At 34.9% G+C, this 13,005-nt stretch overlaps 1 protein-coding gene across 8 annotated transcripts in view; it reads right to left on the reverse strand.

Moving 5' to 3' along the window:
- The window catches only part of PARG (poly(ADP-ribose) glycohydrolase), a 142,381-nt gene that overhangs the window by 44,017 nt on the left and 85,359 nt on the right, over nucleotides 1–13,005 (reverse strand). For all 8 annotated transcript variants that reach the window (XM_074337273.2, XM_074337270.2, XM_074337271.2 and 5 more), the window contains 2 exons: nucleotides 9,654–9,714; nucleotides 5,385–5,460 (listed from right to left, as the gene is read on the reverse strand). In XM_074337273.2, coding sequence (XP_074193374.1) covers nucleotides 5,385–5,460; nucleotides 9,654–9,714 — 137 coding nt within the window. The remainder of the gene's footprint in view (nucleotides 1–5,384; nucleotides 5,461–9,653; nucleotides 9,715–13,005) is intronic.

The raw sequence follows: 13,005 nt of genomic DNA on the forward strand, positions 1-13,005 counted from the left end.
GTCAGCAGAAGAAAGAAAATAACAAAAATCAGAGCAGAACTAAATGAAACAGAGAACAAAAAGACAATAGAAAAAATTAATGTGACAAAGAGCTGGTTCTTTGAAAAGATTAACAAAATTGACAAACCCTTGGTTAGACGCACTAAGATAAAAAGAGAGAAGACACTAATTAACAAAATCAGAAATGAAAAAGGGGAAGTTACCACGGACACCACAGAAATACAAAAGATCATCCAAGAATACTATGAAGGACTATATGCCACCAAATTCAATAACCTAGAAGAAATGGACAAGTTCTTAGAAACATATAGCTTTCCTGGGCTGAACCATGAAGAACTGGAAAATCTAAACAGACCGATCACCAGTAACGAAATTGAATCAGTCGTCCAAAACCTTCCCAAAAGCAAAAGTCCGGGACCAGATGGCTTCACTGGTGAATTCTACCAAACCTTCAAAGAGGATCTAATACCAATCCTGCTCAAACTCTTCCAAAAAATTGAAGAAGAGACAGTACTCCCTAACTCATTTTATGAGGCCATTACCCTGATACCAAAACCTGGTAAGGACAACACAGAAAACGAAAACTATAGACCATTATCTCTGATGAATACAGATGCAAAAATCCTAAATAAAATTCTAGCAAATCGAATGCAACAATGCATTAAAAAGATTATTCATCACGACCAAGTGGGGTCCATCCCCGGGGCACAAGGATGGTTCAACATCCGCAAATCCATCAATGTGATACATCACATAAACAAAATAAAGGACAAAAATCATATGATTATATCAATTGATGCAGAAAAAGCATTTGACAAGATACAACATCCATTTATGATTAAAACACTTAATAAAATAGGTATAGAAGGAAAATACCTTAACATAATAAAGGCCATATATGACAAGCCCTCAGCTAATCTCATAATTAATGGTGAAAAACTGAAGCCCTTTGCTCTACGTTCAGGAACACGACAGGGCTGTCCCCTAACACCTCTGCTTTTCAACACAGTGTTGGAAGTCCTTGCCAGAGCAATCAGGCAAGAGAAAGAAATAAAAGGCATCCAAATTGGGAATGAAGAAGTTAAATTATCACTCTTTGCAGATGACATGATACTATAAAAAGAAAACCCTAAAGACTCCACCAAAAAGCTATTAGAAACAATGGACGAATACAATAAAGTTGCTGGCTACAAAATCAACGTACAAAAGTCCATTGCATTCCTATATACTAACAATGAAACCTCAGAAAACGAAATACAAAAAACAATTCCTTTTGCAATTGCAGCAAAAAGAATAAAATACCTAGGAATAAACTTAACCAAGGATGTGAAGGACCTATGTGCTGAAAACTATAAGACATTTTTGAAAGAAATTGAAGAAGACACAAAGAAATGGAAAGACATTCCGTGCTCATGGATTGGAAGAATCAACATAGTTAAAATGGCCATATTACCCAAAGCAATATACAGATTTAATGCAATCCCCAGCAAAATCCCAATGGCATTTTTTAAAGAAATAGAACAAAAAATCATCAGATTTGTTTGGAACCACAAAAGACCCCGAATAGCCAAAGCAATCTTAAGAAAAAAGATCAATACTGGAGATATCACACTCCCTGAATTTAGCTAGTACTACAGGGCTACAATAACCAAAACAGTATGGTATTGGCAGAAAAACAGACACATAGACAAATGGAATAGAATTGAGAACCCAGAACAACATGGACGGATCTTGAGAATATAATGCTAAGCAAAATAAGTCAGACAGAAAAAGGAGACAACTATATGATTTCACTGATATGTGGTATATAAACCAAAAACAACAAAACAACAAGACAAACAAATGAGAAACAAAAATTCATAGACACAGACAATAGTTTAGTGGTTACTAGAGTGTAAGGGGGGTGAGGAGTGGGAGATGAGGGTAAGGGGGATCAAATATATGGTGATGGAAGGAGAACTGACTCTGGGTGGTGAACACACAATGGGATTTATAGATGATGTAATACAGAATTGTACACCTGAAATCTATGTAATTTAACTAACAATTGTAATTTCACTAATCTATGTAATTTCACTAACAATTTTTTAAATTAAAAGAAAAAGAAAGAAAAAAAAACACAAAAATACGAGTCTTTTGAGATGGAATAATATATGTGAAAAGACAGAAATTAATCCAAGGCAAAGTAGTCTTCCTGCACTATAGAAGAATTTCGAAAATACTGAAAATTATGACTAGACAAGTTCTCAAAATAAGTTACCACAGAGAAATATATATTTGGGTTTATATTCTGGCATACTAAATCAATGCTGAAAAACAGAGTAACTCTTTAGCTTATTTAGAAAAAATAATTTTGGTTAAACAAATCCATTGATTAGAATCAGTTACCTACTACATAATGAGGTCTTTATGCATTGGGTGATTTATGGCTTAAAATATTAAATTCAACAAATATTGACTGAATCTTGTATTGGGAACCACGGAACACAAAGATGAGTAAGACATGGTTCCTGGCTTCACAGCATTTACAATCTAGATGGGAGTGCGGCACATAAGCAGAATGATAAGGTGATTACTAAAGGACTTACTAGTATATTTGAAACTGCCCAAATAACACAATTAACTACAATAGAGCATGGGGAGGAGGACAGGGAGCGTAACAAGAGGATATGTCATTCAATCTAGATTTTGCTGACATTCAGGCTGAGGGAACAGAGGCACAAGGACATAGGAAAAACCAAATGTGAAGAGCTGTCTGAGGAGTGTCGTAGCAGATTCCTCATGCCTCTTGGCAATGTAGGTATGTGGAGGGTTACAATTGGTGATGAGGTGGTCTGCAGTCCAGGAAATGTTTCCTTAATTCTGAAGGTTCTGGGAAAGATTCTAGGATAAAAGTACCAACAAAGCACCTGTGTTTTCAGAAGATAATTCCGGCTAGAGTTTAAAGAATGACCTGGAAAAGTATGAAAGTAAAAGCAGAGAGGCTGATTAGGTGACCACGGAATAGTTTATATTAATATAAGCACTACTAGGGTCTCAGAGAGGTCAGTGGGAAAGAGAGTGAAGGAAAGAGAGACCCAGCAAAGAGAGAAAAGGAACAGCACCTGAAAATTGAGAGACTGGCTAAGTATAATGGTATCATAAATACAAATGAGAAACAAAGGTTTGAGATCAACTAAACTTAATTTTTACCGGAACAAGGTACACAGCCAAAATAGAAAGAAAAGCTCTATCCAACTTATGCAGTACTTGGTAAGGATAAATGAAATACATTCAAGGTGCATGTTATTGCTCATTCTTTGAATAAAAGGCCAACATTTATTACTTGAAAGGTATGCATAGAAATAAATACATTAAATTCAATCTGCCTCTCAGAGCAGGAGTCTTTTAAAAAAATCAGTTTCTACTACTTAAAAAAGTTCTTAATAAAAGGCTATTACAGGTGAGAAGCCTATTGTTCCAGTACATGAAAACAAGCATGTGAGTGCTTCTTTATTTTTAGCCAGTCATTTTTCAACTCATTTTACTTTAAAGTTACTTGTTTAGATTACTCAGCTTCTATATTATAACTTGATGAAAAGGGAGAAATGATAACACTCCTTAGAGAGGTTTTTGCTGTTATTGCCATTCAACATCATGTAATTTATACACTACACAAGGAGCTTTATTTATGGCCCTGCAATAGAATATTCCCTGACCTCCTGGGAATACATGGCCAAGTAGGGAGAACAATTAATGGAAGCTTTTATGGTATTCTTTTAATCTAGCAAGGCTCCACCCTTCATCTATAATATATTCCAGGGCAGTGGGGGAACCTCAGCTTTGAATGCTGTTAAATAATTCCTTGTTGAATTGTACTGTAACGAAAGGCCAGCATCCCTGCGGTGCTAACGAGCAGTAAGGAGCTTTGTTGATTTCATGTGTATTAAGACTCCCTCAGCTAATCAAAGACTTTAATGTACGAAAGAACGTCATCAAGATGGTATTGTGGGGAAAAAGCGATGTTCTCTTGAAACAAATTTTAACTGTGTTTCAAAATTATTGTTTTAAATAGAAGAGAAAGTACTGATTAAATACACATTTAGAACAATTTTAAGTATAGGACACATATTAATTCAGTTATCCTAAGTATTTTTGTTTATAATCTCAATCACTGGGAGGTGATTTAAAACAAAACATGGCTTGTCTCTTTGAAGATTTAAATTACAAATATGTATAAATAAAAGGCAATTCTAAAAAGAATCTGTATCATTAGGCATTTATAGCATCATATAACTAGCCAAACGCCTATCAGTCTAGCCATTTTACAATAAACATTGTTATTCAAACACAGCAGTCCATTCTCAGTCAAATGCTTTATTTAGCTTCTGACAGGATATTTGTATCAAATAAGGATGTAAGAAGAAAAATCAGACGTTTCCACTATAAGTGAGATAATGTACAAGACTCTGTCAAAGAAAACTGAGATTATAATGCTCTTATAAAAGGGATAAGAACAAAAATCACTAACATTTTCTCTCTGATGAATGATTTTTAAAAAATCACTATAAAGTAAATGGAAAACACATGTTCAGATTAGGTGTTACATCAATTTAAAGGTAGATACACAGGATGTTATACTTGTTAACTCCTTTTTGGAAATATATATATATTTTAAGTAAAGGCAATAACAGATTAATAACAAATATTGAGATGGGATATTACCTGCTCTAAAACAGGGAAAAGACAGCAAACATATTTGTTTCACATGACTAAAATGTTTATATGTGGGAGAAAGGACTTTCTTATAAGATTGATTGATCGATTGATCGATTGATCGATTGATTGATTGATTGATTTAATTTTAAGGAGGGTACATTGGGAATCAAACTGGCAATCTTGGTCTTATTGGTAGCACCATGCTCTAACCAACTGAGCTAACCAGTCACCCTACCAGTCTTAGGCCTCTGCCTCCTAGATCTAAGCAAGGTTGGTGGCAGAAAAACATCTCAAGATGGTCATCATTTAGGGCAGAGCAAGAACCTTTAAAGAAAAACAACAAAACTGTCAGGTGACAGCTTGTCGAGCCCATACCCTGGGAACTTCCTCCACTGTCAATCTACACTCGGTGTCTGAACCAAGAGGCCTGATGCTGTCCAGACCTTGGGACTTTCTGTCAAAGGCTTTTTAAAGAGGCACATGTAAGAAACAGAGAACATACACTGGCAAGTAACAATATTACCAAGACTGTCAAGATGATCTGTTTGGTGTTTTTCTCCATTCTGCTATCATGCTTCTTTGCATTAAATCAGCTTAGGAGATAAATAAACAGCTTTTCAAATTCCCTTTGCTGTCAAAAGCTTGACAAGAGAAAGTCCCAAACACATGTATGCCGCTGCACCTACCTGGAGCATGCCTTGGCCACTTCCTTCTATGGTACCTTCGTAAGTGACATGTAGTCGAGTCAGGGAGTTTTCACACCTACAATTGAAAAACATATTCCCTTATTTATTTTTTTAATGACAGGTATTTCACAACAGAAAATACAGATTAGCTATGAAAGAAAAATTTAAACCACGCCAAATCTCAAAAGCCAGAAACAGATTCTTACTGTTAACATTCTTGGTGTAAACTCTGCCTAACATTTTCTTATTCAAATATATAAGTATACATATTTAAATTAAAATGAGGTAATATACTGTTTTGAAACCCGTTTTTCACCTACAAAACATCAGTTTCTCCTCTTTAAGAGTTGAAAAACTTCTCAAAATATAAAAAAAATTAAGATCGATACATTTTTATTATTATGCTAGAGTTGGCAACCTAAGATAAAATATAGAAAAATTTGACAAGAAGTCATGTATGATTCTCAAATGGGCTCTATTTTCACTAGTTTGATAATAGTGTGCATGTGTGGGGGATGTCTTGATGAAAATACATGCCACAGAAATTCTGACCTATGGTATTTTTATATTAATAAAATTGACAGATGAACCTAGTATCTGTAAGTCACAATTATTTTCTTTCATTTTCATAAACCACGGTCACCTTAGTGTAAGGTGTTTATGGAGTTCAGGACACACTACCCCAAAATATAGCACTTTGGCACTCTGAATATTTAAAAGCTGAAGAAGTCTGAGAAAATGGCAGAAGCAGGAAGGTAACGCGGGCCTCCCTCCCCTTCCTGCCTTGAAACAGCCCAGTACCCTCTGTGAGAGGTGCCCTCCCTATTCCCAGAGGAAAGGAGCATCTTTATCTTAGAAGACAATGGGATCCCAAGAAGAATCCTACCAAACGGGCCGTGCTGTCTCCCCAGTTCACTACAATTACTCCGTACTCCTTAACCCACCCTATTCTTCCATGGCTATCTACTAGTCATCAAACCGAGCATAAAAGTACAGAGGGTATGTCTTTGGGCCTTCATTTCCTTATGAAGGCTCCCATGTCATGTAAAACTTACATCAAATAAATGTGTACACTTTGTTCCTGTTAATCTTTTTCACTTTAGTTTTCAGACCTAGCCAGAGACCCTAAGAGAGTCTGGCTTACAGTATATTAAAAAAAATTCAATTTTATTAATAGCATTTGATGATGGTATTTTTCCTTAGTACACTTTTCCCCGACTATTTGTTGAACAAAAAATATAAATTATAATAGAATGTAACAGATGAGATCCAAACCCCTAACTTACATGGGTAGCATTAATTTTGGGGGGAGAGGGGAATCATATACTTTTTAAAACAATTATATACTTTTAAAAACAACTTAGCTGGGGAAGCACTACTTACTTACTGGGATTTGCTTTCTTCCTAGTTTCGATGAGTCCAAATACATTTCTGGCTAAGCGTCAATCCAACAGACTGATAACCTTAAACTCAGAAGGTAATTCACTACAGGTTCTAAGAGCTTCATGTACATGAGCTCCTTTAATCCTCACAACAGCCCTATCACCACCTCTTTTTACAGAGGAAAACAAAACACAGAAAGCAGTTAAGTAACCTGCAGAAGGCTAGTCAATGAAGCAATAAAGATTTGAAAATACCTTTACTTGAAAAAAATATGCTATACTTTTAGAAAAATTACTTTCCAAATCTCTTGTAGAAAATAGTATCCTAAGATTGTTTTTTTTAACTCTTTTGTTTTGGGGGAGGGGTCTTATTTTCCTAGCCATTTTATTCCAAAGGAGAAGACCTGTGAGGATACTACTGGAAAGATAAAGAACCATGATCCAGAAATCTCTGGTTTGGCAGTCAGGACTTCAAAACAGAAATCTCAACTGTCCTCAACGTTTCTCCACCACTGAAGTTGTCAACAGTCCTCAATAAAATTACAAAACTGCTAGAAACTGGCGTTTTTTGTTTTGTTTGTTTTTTTAAAGCATCCTCCAAATTCCCGAGAAGTTTCCCCTTCCGGCCCCAGCAAATCCTCCATTCCACTGCCCCAGGAATCAAGGACATAGCCTCTGTGGTTCTCTGTGATTAACTAAGCCTGACTGAGGCATTTACTGATAATCAGAGGCTAACTATACCAAGCCCAAAACTTGGAAGTCAGAAAAGCCTCTAACTTCCTGGCACCCGTTCAGCCCCTTGGTCTTGGGAACATCCCTCATCTCTTCTTCATCCTCCCTCTTTAAGTGAATGCATGTTTCTGGTTTAGTAGAGTCTGGGAGATTGATTTTAATTACATTCGCCGACTCACTTATGAAGCAGCTAAAACAAAACAGAGATCAGAAAATTCTTTTTAAAGTTAGAAAGGTTACCAGTTAAATGCTGTGTATCCAAGTTAAGGGGAAAATCTAGATCTTACTTAGGGGCAAAGTTATCTCACTGACACAACAGCTTCCAAGAGGTCTGCATTTTGACCTATCCATTCTCTCCCAGATGGTAATACACAAATGAGTGTCCTCGCACATTCACGCCAAACATGTGCCAAACAAATGCCAGATGCAGAGCAGAGATCCTGAGCTAAATGAAAAACAAGCCCCCTGAATGGTCTGTAAAGTCTACACCAAAGTGACATGAACAAAACATCTGTGTTCCTATCAGAGACTAACAGAAAAGCTAAGGAAAGCACTGCTCTGTACTCCGGTCTGTGCAGGTAACATAGCAGATTATTACTTTTAATTCTAGGCACCACATTTGAAGAGGGACCAATGCCCTGGGGTATGTGAAGAACAAAGATAAAGGGTTTAGAATTACTATTATATATGCAATAGAAGAAATGAGTAATTTTAGTATATACCCGTGTGCATTGTTAGAGGTGGAGTGAGTCAAGAAAGCATTAAGATGCATGAAAGAGGGTTGAATGTTACAGAAAATTAAATTTACTTATTGTAGCTCCAAAAGGAAGAACCAAGTATGGGCGGTGGCGGGGAGGATAACTGGGAAAACAGACTTTTTTAGTGAATGAAAGTATTAGATAATAATATAACCTAATAATAATATTAGATAATAATATTATAAAAATAACAGTATCTATTATCTAATAAGTTAGATAATAAAAACTCACTGAGGTGAAATAGAGAATTTCTCATCATGGAAGCTGTCTAGTCTCTGTCAACGGTATTATAGAATTGATTGCTCTTTAATAGGCAGCTGGGCCAGAGGACTTCCTGGGGTCCCTTTTATCTCTAACATGCCATTACTCCAAAATGCTGTACATGTTCTTGTCCTTTCTGGCTAAATTTTGTTTCTGTTTTTTTCCCCCTCTAGGTTGTTTAATCTTTTATACACTTCCCTGTATTAATAATCACCTCAGCCATGCAGTCAGCCTCCTAAAGTTCTTTCTTTCACCTCACAAATAAACATCTTTGATGAATGAAAAACCATGGGAAAGCTACCTTCTCAAGTTAACGCCCTTAAGAGTGAGGCCCTTTCATCACTAATTCCAAACAAAACAATTACAAACTACAATAAAATTATCAGAAAGTGAAAATGAAAGGCAGTGAATGCACACCCAAAATATGCACTTAGTATGTCGGATCATGTCTTCACGTGCATTGAAAAAGTCGATCCATTCTTCTTTAGTGCTTTGGGGATGTGCTCTAGATTAGGAAATGTGTTAACTATTCCAGGGCACTGAGAAATCTGAATGAATTCAGATTGGTTATTATTCTCCTCAGTATTTGCAGATAAAAATACGGAAAAAAACACACAGTAAATTAGCAATGTCCACAAAATCTGCCAGTAGTACATATGGACAGCCAAACTTCAAAATTCTTGTCCCCTCAGACAAATTGTAGGTAATTACGATTTACATGTTAGTTTATTTAAAACAACAACAACAACAACAAAAACTTTTCTTAATCTTGTCTTCCAGGAAGAAACATCAGAAAATACAAACACTAACCAAAAAAGGAAGGTAAGGAAGAACATTAAATAGGTGTTCCAGTTAATTAATGTCTTCACACACAAAACTCCTTACTTCTAAATAGGACTTTGTTTTGGAAGACAAAACTAAGCAGAAGAGTAGAAGTCAAAGAGTTGCAGACTTTGATTCAAAAGGCACAACCTTTCTAAACAACACAAGCTATCACTTTGGAGAAGAAACTCCTTAGGACTAGGGTAATTAAGAGGCTGGAAAACCGTTTTTCCAGGGGCTGTAAAATAAAATCCTCTCACAGTAAAAGAAACCTTCTAATTCTAAGATTCCAGGATTATTTTTATCATTATTACCTTTCCCACTCTGGAAAATCTTCAAGACTCTGTCTTGTAAATGTCACCAATCCAGTAGGTTCTACAAAAGCAATAAAAGAAAAAAAAATACCCCAAATAAGTTATGATTTTGAATAGGTTTTATACATATACATAAATATTGTTAGATTTATATATAAAAATACTTATATATATATAAATATTTTTATATAGTTAGACTGTTCTTTTACTGAACATATATATGTGTTCAATATATATATATGAACATATATATACATGTTCATATATATGTAATATATATACATATATATGTGTATATATATACATATATACCTATATGTGTGTTCAGTAAAAGAACGGTCTAACAATGGCTATAAACTAATCAGGAAATACCAAGCGTGGTGCTGTAATACAACAGAAGACTGATTTAAAATAATATTATCCTTACAATAGGAACTCTTTTTATAAAATAGTTAAGCCCTCCCTAAAACACAGAACTATACAAACAACAGCACAACAGTAGGAGGAACTGAGCGCTTGTACTTTTTAGTGACATTTTCTAAACTGCATAAACTTTTAAGAAATAATTGGGAATAAAAGGTGCATAATAGGTGTAGCTTATGCAAAAAAGACAAAACTAAATTTTCATCTGTGGACTCCTCAAAGAAAAACCTTAACCTTACACCTAAAAACTGGTGAATGTACACTTATTTATTTGTTTTATAATGAAATAAAATGTTTAGGATTAAAAAGGAAAATTGTTGGCATGTCTTTGAAGATGACACAGCCAAATCCAGGGCTCAGATGATATGTAATTACTCTGCTCATGAGGCTCCTTAGCTGGAAGGAGGAATTACTTTGAGAAGACAGATGACACAGTTTTCAGGGAACAATAGATATGAGGAGCAAAATGCAGAAATTTTAGAGGATAAGATTCTTTTTTGTTAGGTTTACTTTTTAAAAATTTTTTAACTAGTGGAAAAGCAATAAATAAATCAGCTGGCCAAAAGTAATTTGTTTGACCCAAATCAAAGAACAAACTAAAAAGGCCAGGCCATTTCTATTTTCTTTTGTTTAAAAAGAAAAAAAAGCTCTTAAGCAAAGAGAAATATGTCAGGAACTATTACAGATAACAGTAGTAGAGTCCCAATGAAAACTAAGCATCATTTCATGCCTTTGGATGATGCCACACTTCTCTATTTTCATTCACAAGCTGTAATAACTCAAAAAGCATAGGGAATAGTATTAGAAAACAGTTTTGTTAACGTGAGTTATAAAATATTCCTTAGATATCCAGCTTTCTTTAAGGCAACTGGATAGCATATTTAAAACTCACAAGTAAGAGGTCAAACACTACAGAAGTAATTCTATTACCGTGTTTCTCCAAAAATAAGACCTAGCTGGACAATCAGCTCTAATGCATCTTTTGGAGCAAAAATTAACATAAGACCCAGTCTTATATAAGACCGGGTCTTCTATAATATAAGACCGGGTTTTCTATAAGACCCGGTCTTATATTAATTTTTGCTCCAAAAGACACATCAGAGCTGATCGTCCAGCTAGGTCTTATTTTCGGGGAAACACGGTAATAGGAAACTAATGTCAGTATCATCGTTCTGTAACTTAGCAGAGAAATAAGAACATTAAATGTCCTTCACATACACAAGGAGAGACCAAAAGAAATTCACAAATGAACACTGCTGGCAAAGCAAGAGTAAAGGAAGACAACCATGGCTCTTTAGATACAATTAATTACAAAAATACCTTGAGAGCATGCCTATCACCTTTCTTCCATAGTACCTTTCTGGCAAGGTACTTTTCATGCCAGAATAGGTTATTTTGGTTATCTAGTATTTCCCTTAATAAATCACAATATATACTGTATATGAATCATCAATTTTTAAATACTCCATCTACAAGATACTTTATCTAAAACTATTGAAAATAATTTAATTCAGAAAGCTCTTTAAAATCTTTCAGTCTCAAGATCCTCGTTACAAATATAAAATGTTGACATTTGACAACACAGAAGTTGGTCCTGATGGAATGGTATTTTATCAGTTCTAAAAAGCACATTTTTTCATGTATTAAATTTCTGAAAGTGGGATACAGCTTTCATCATCAAAGGTACCTAGCCATTGCTGTGAGTCTAACTGAAGTCAAATTTCCCCGAGAAGATGTGCATCTGCTACCGCTCTCCTCTGAGAGCACCACCGACCTGAGATCAATCGGAAGTAAATCCTCTGTTGCAGACTTTGGTAGGTCACATTGGTAACATGACGTCAGACCCCAAACTTGGGCCCTCTGGTTCAAATTAGCAGGGGAGACTCTTTTGTCCCCTCTCTACCCAGTTCCAAAGTTGACAGTTGCAGTTTGCTGCTTGTCCCTTTTCTGCAAGGCCAGGTTAATTTCTCATTTATCCTTAGGCTAAGGGTACAGATCTTTGGTGTACCAGCTTTGTAAGAGAGGTGGACTATGATTCCCCATCCTGAGTGTTTTTCCCTTCTTAGTGGTACAAACTTAAGTGGCATTTCTTACCATCTATGATGTCCTAGATTTGATGAAATATATGGTACTTTTAATACATTTCTAGTTTCTATTCAGTAGACTCCAGAATTTTTTTTTTTTCATTTTTAAGTAACATTTTTGCTATATTTTTGAAGACGGCATGAATACATGCTCATTTAGGGTAGAATATTTAGAAAATACCGATAAATGAAAAGAATAATAAAGAAGTCAGCTATAATCTCTCAACTATGGAATACATGCTGTTAGAATTTCTGATCAGACTCCAGATCTTCTATATATAATAATCATTAAATTGCAAACCTCTTTTATTCCACTTAGTATTTATTTCCTCCTTAAGTCTGTAGCTTTACATCCTGAAAACCTATGGCATGTTTCACATTTCTACAAAGAACTACACTACAATGTATAGTGAAAAAGCCAGGAAACAAAATGTCTACTTACAATTTATTTTTTCAGTATGACTAATTCCTAACACTTATAATGGTTTATAAATTTCTAGTTGAAAAAACAAACTTTCAGCTTTTTTCCTCAAATTATTTAAAATCTTAAACTGCAGAAAGGGAATATTAGCCTTTAGAGAAGATATACATGATTTGACTCCAAGGACAGAAAACTAAACTCTAGATTACTTAGGTATAATAATGGAATTCATTCTCTTTAGATTTAGAATAGCAAAAAATGTACTCATTTTTATAATGAATCATTACAACTTCTAATTTGGTTTAATGTCCTCAAATAAGCCCTCATTTTCCTTAATATTTCATTCAGTACAGAGCAAAAAACTGAAAATTGAGAAGCTAAGAAATAAACAATCCTCTATTAAAGAAGCATATAACTTTTTCCC

Source organism: Rhinolophus sinicus, chromosome 15 (genome assembly GCF_057876585.1).
Source record: "Rhinolophus sinicus isolate RSI-liver-muscle chromosome 15, RSI-T2T, whole genome shotgun sequence".
Lineage (NCBI taxonomy): Eukaryota > Metazoa > Chordata > Mammalia > Chiroptera > Rhinolophidae > Rhinolophus > Rhinolophus sinicus.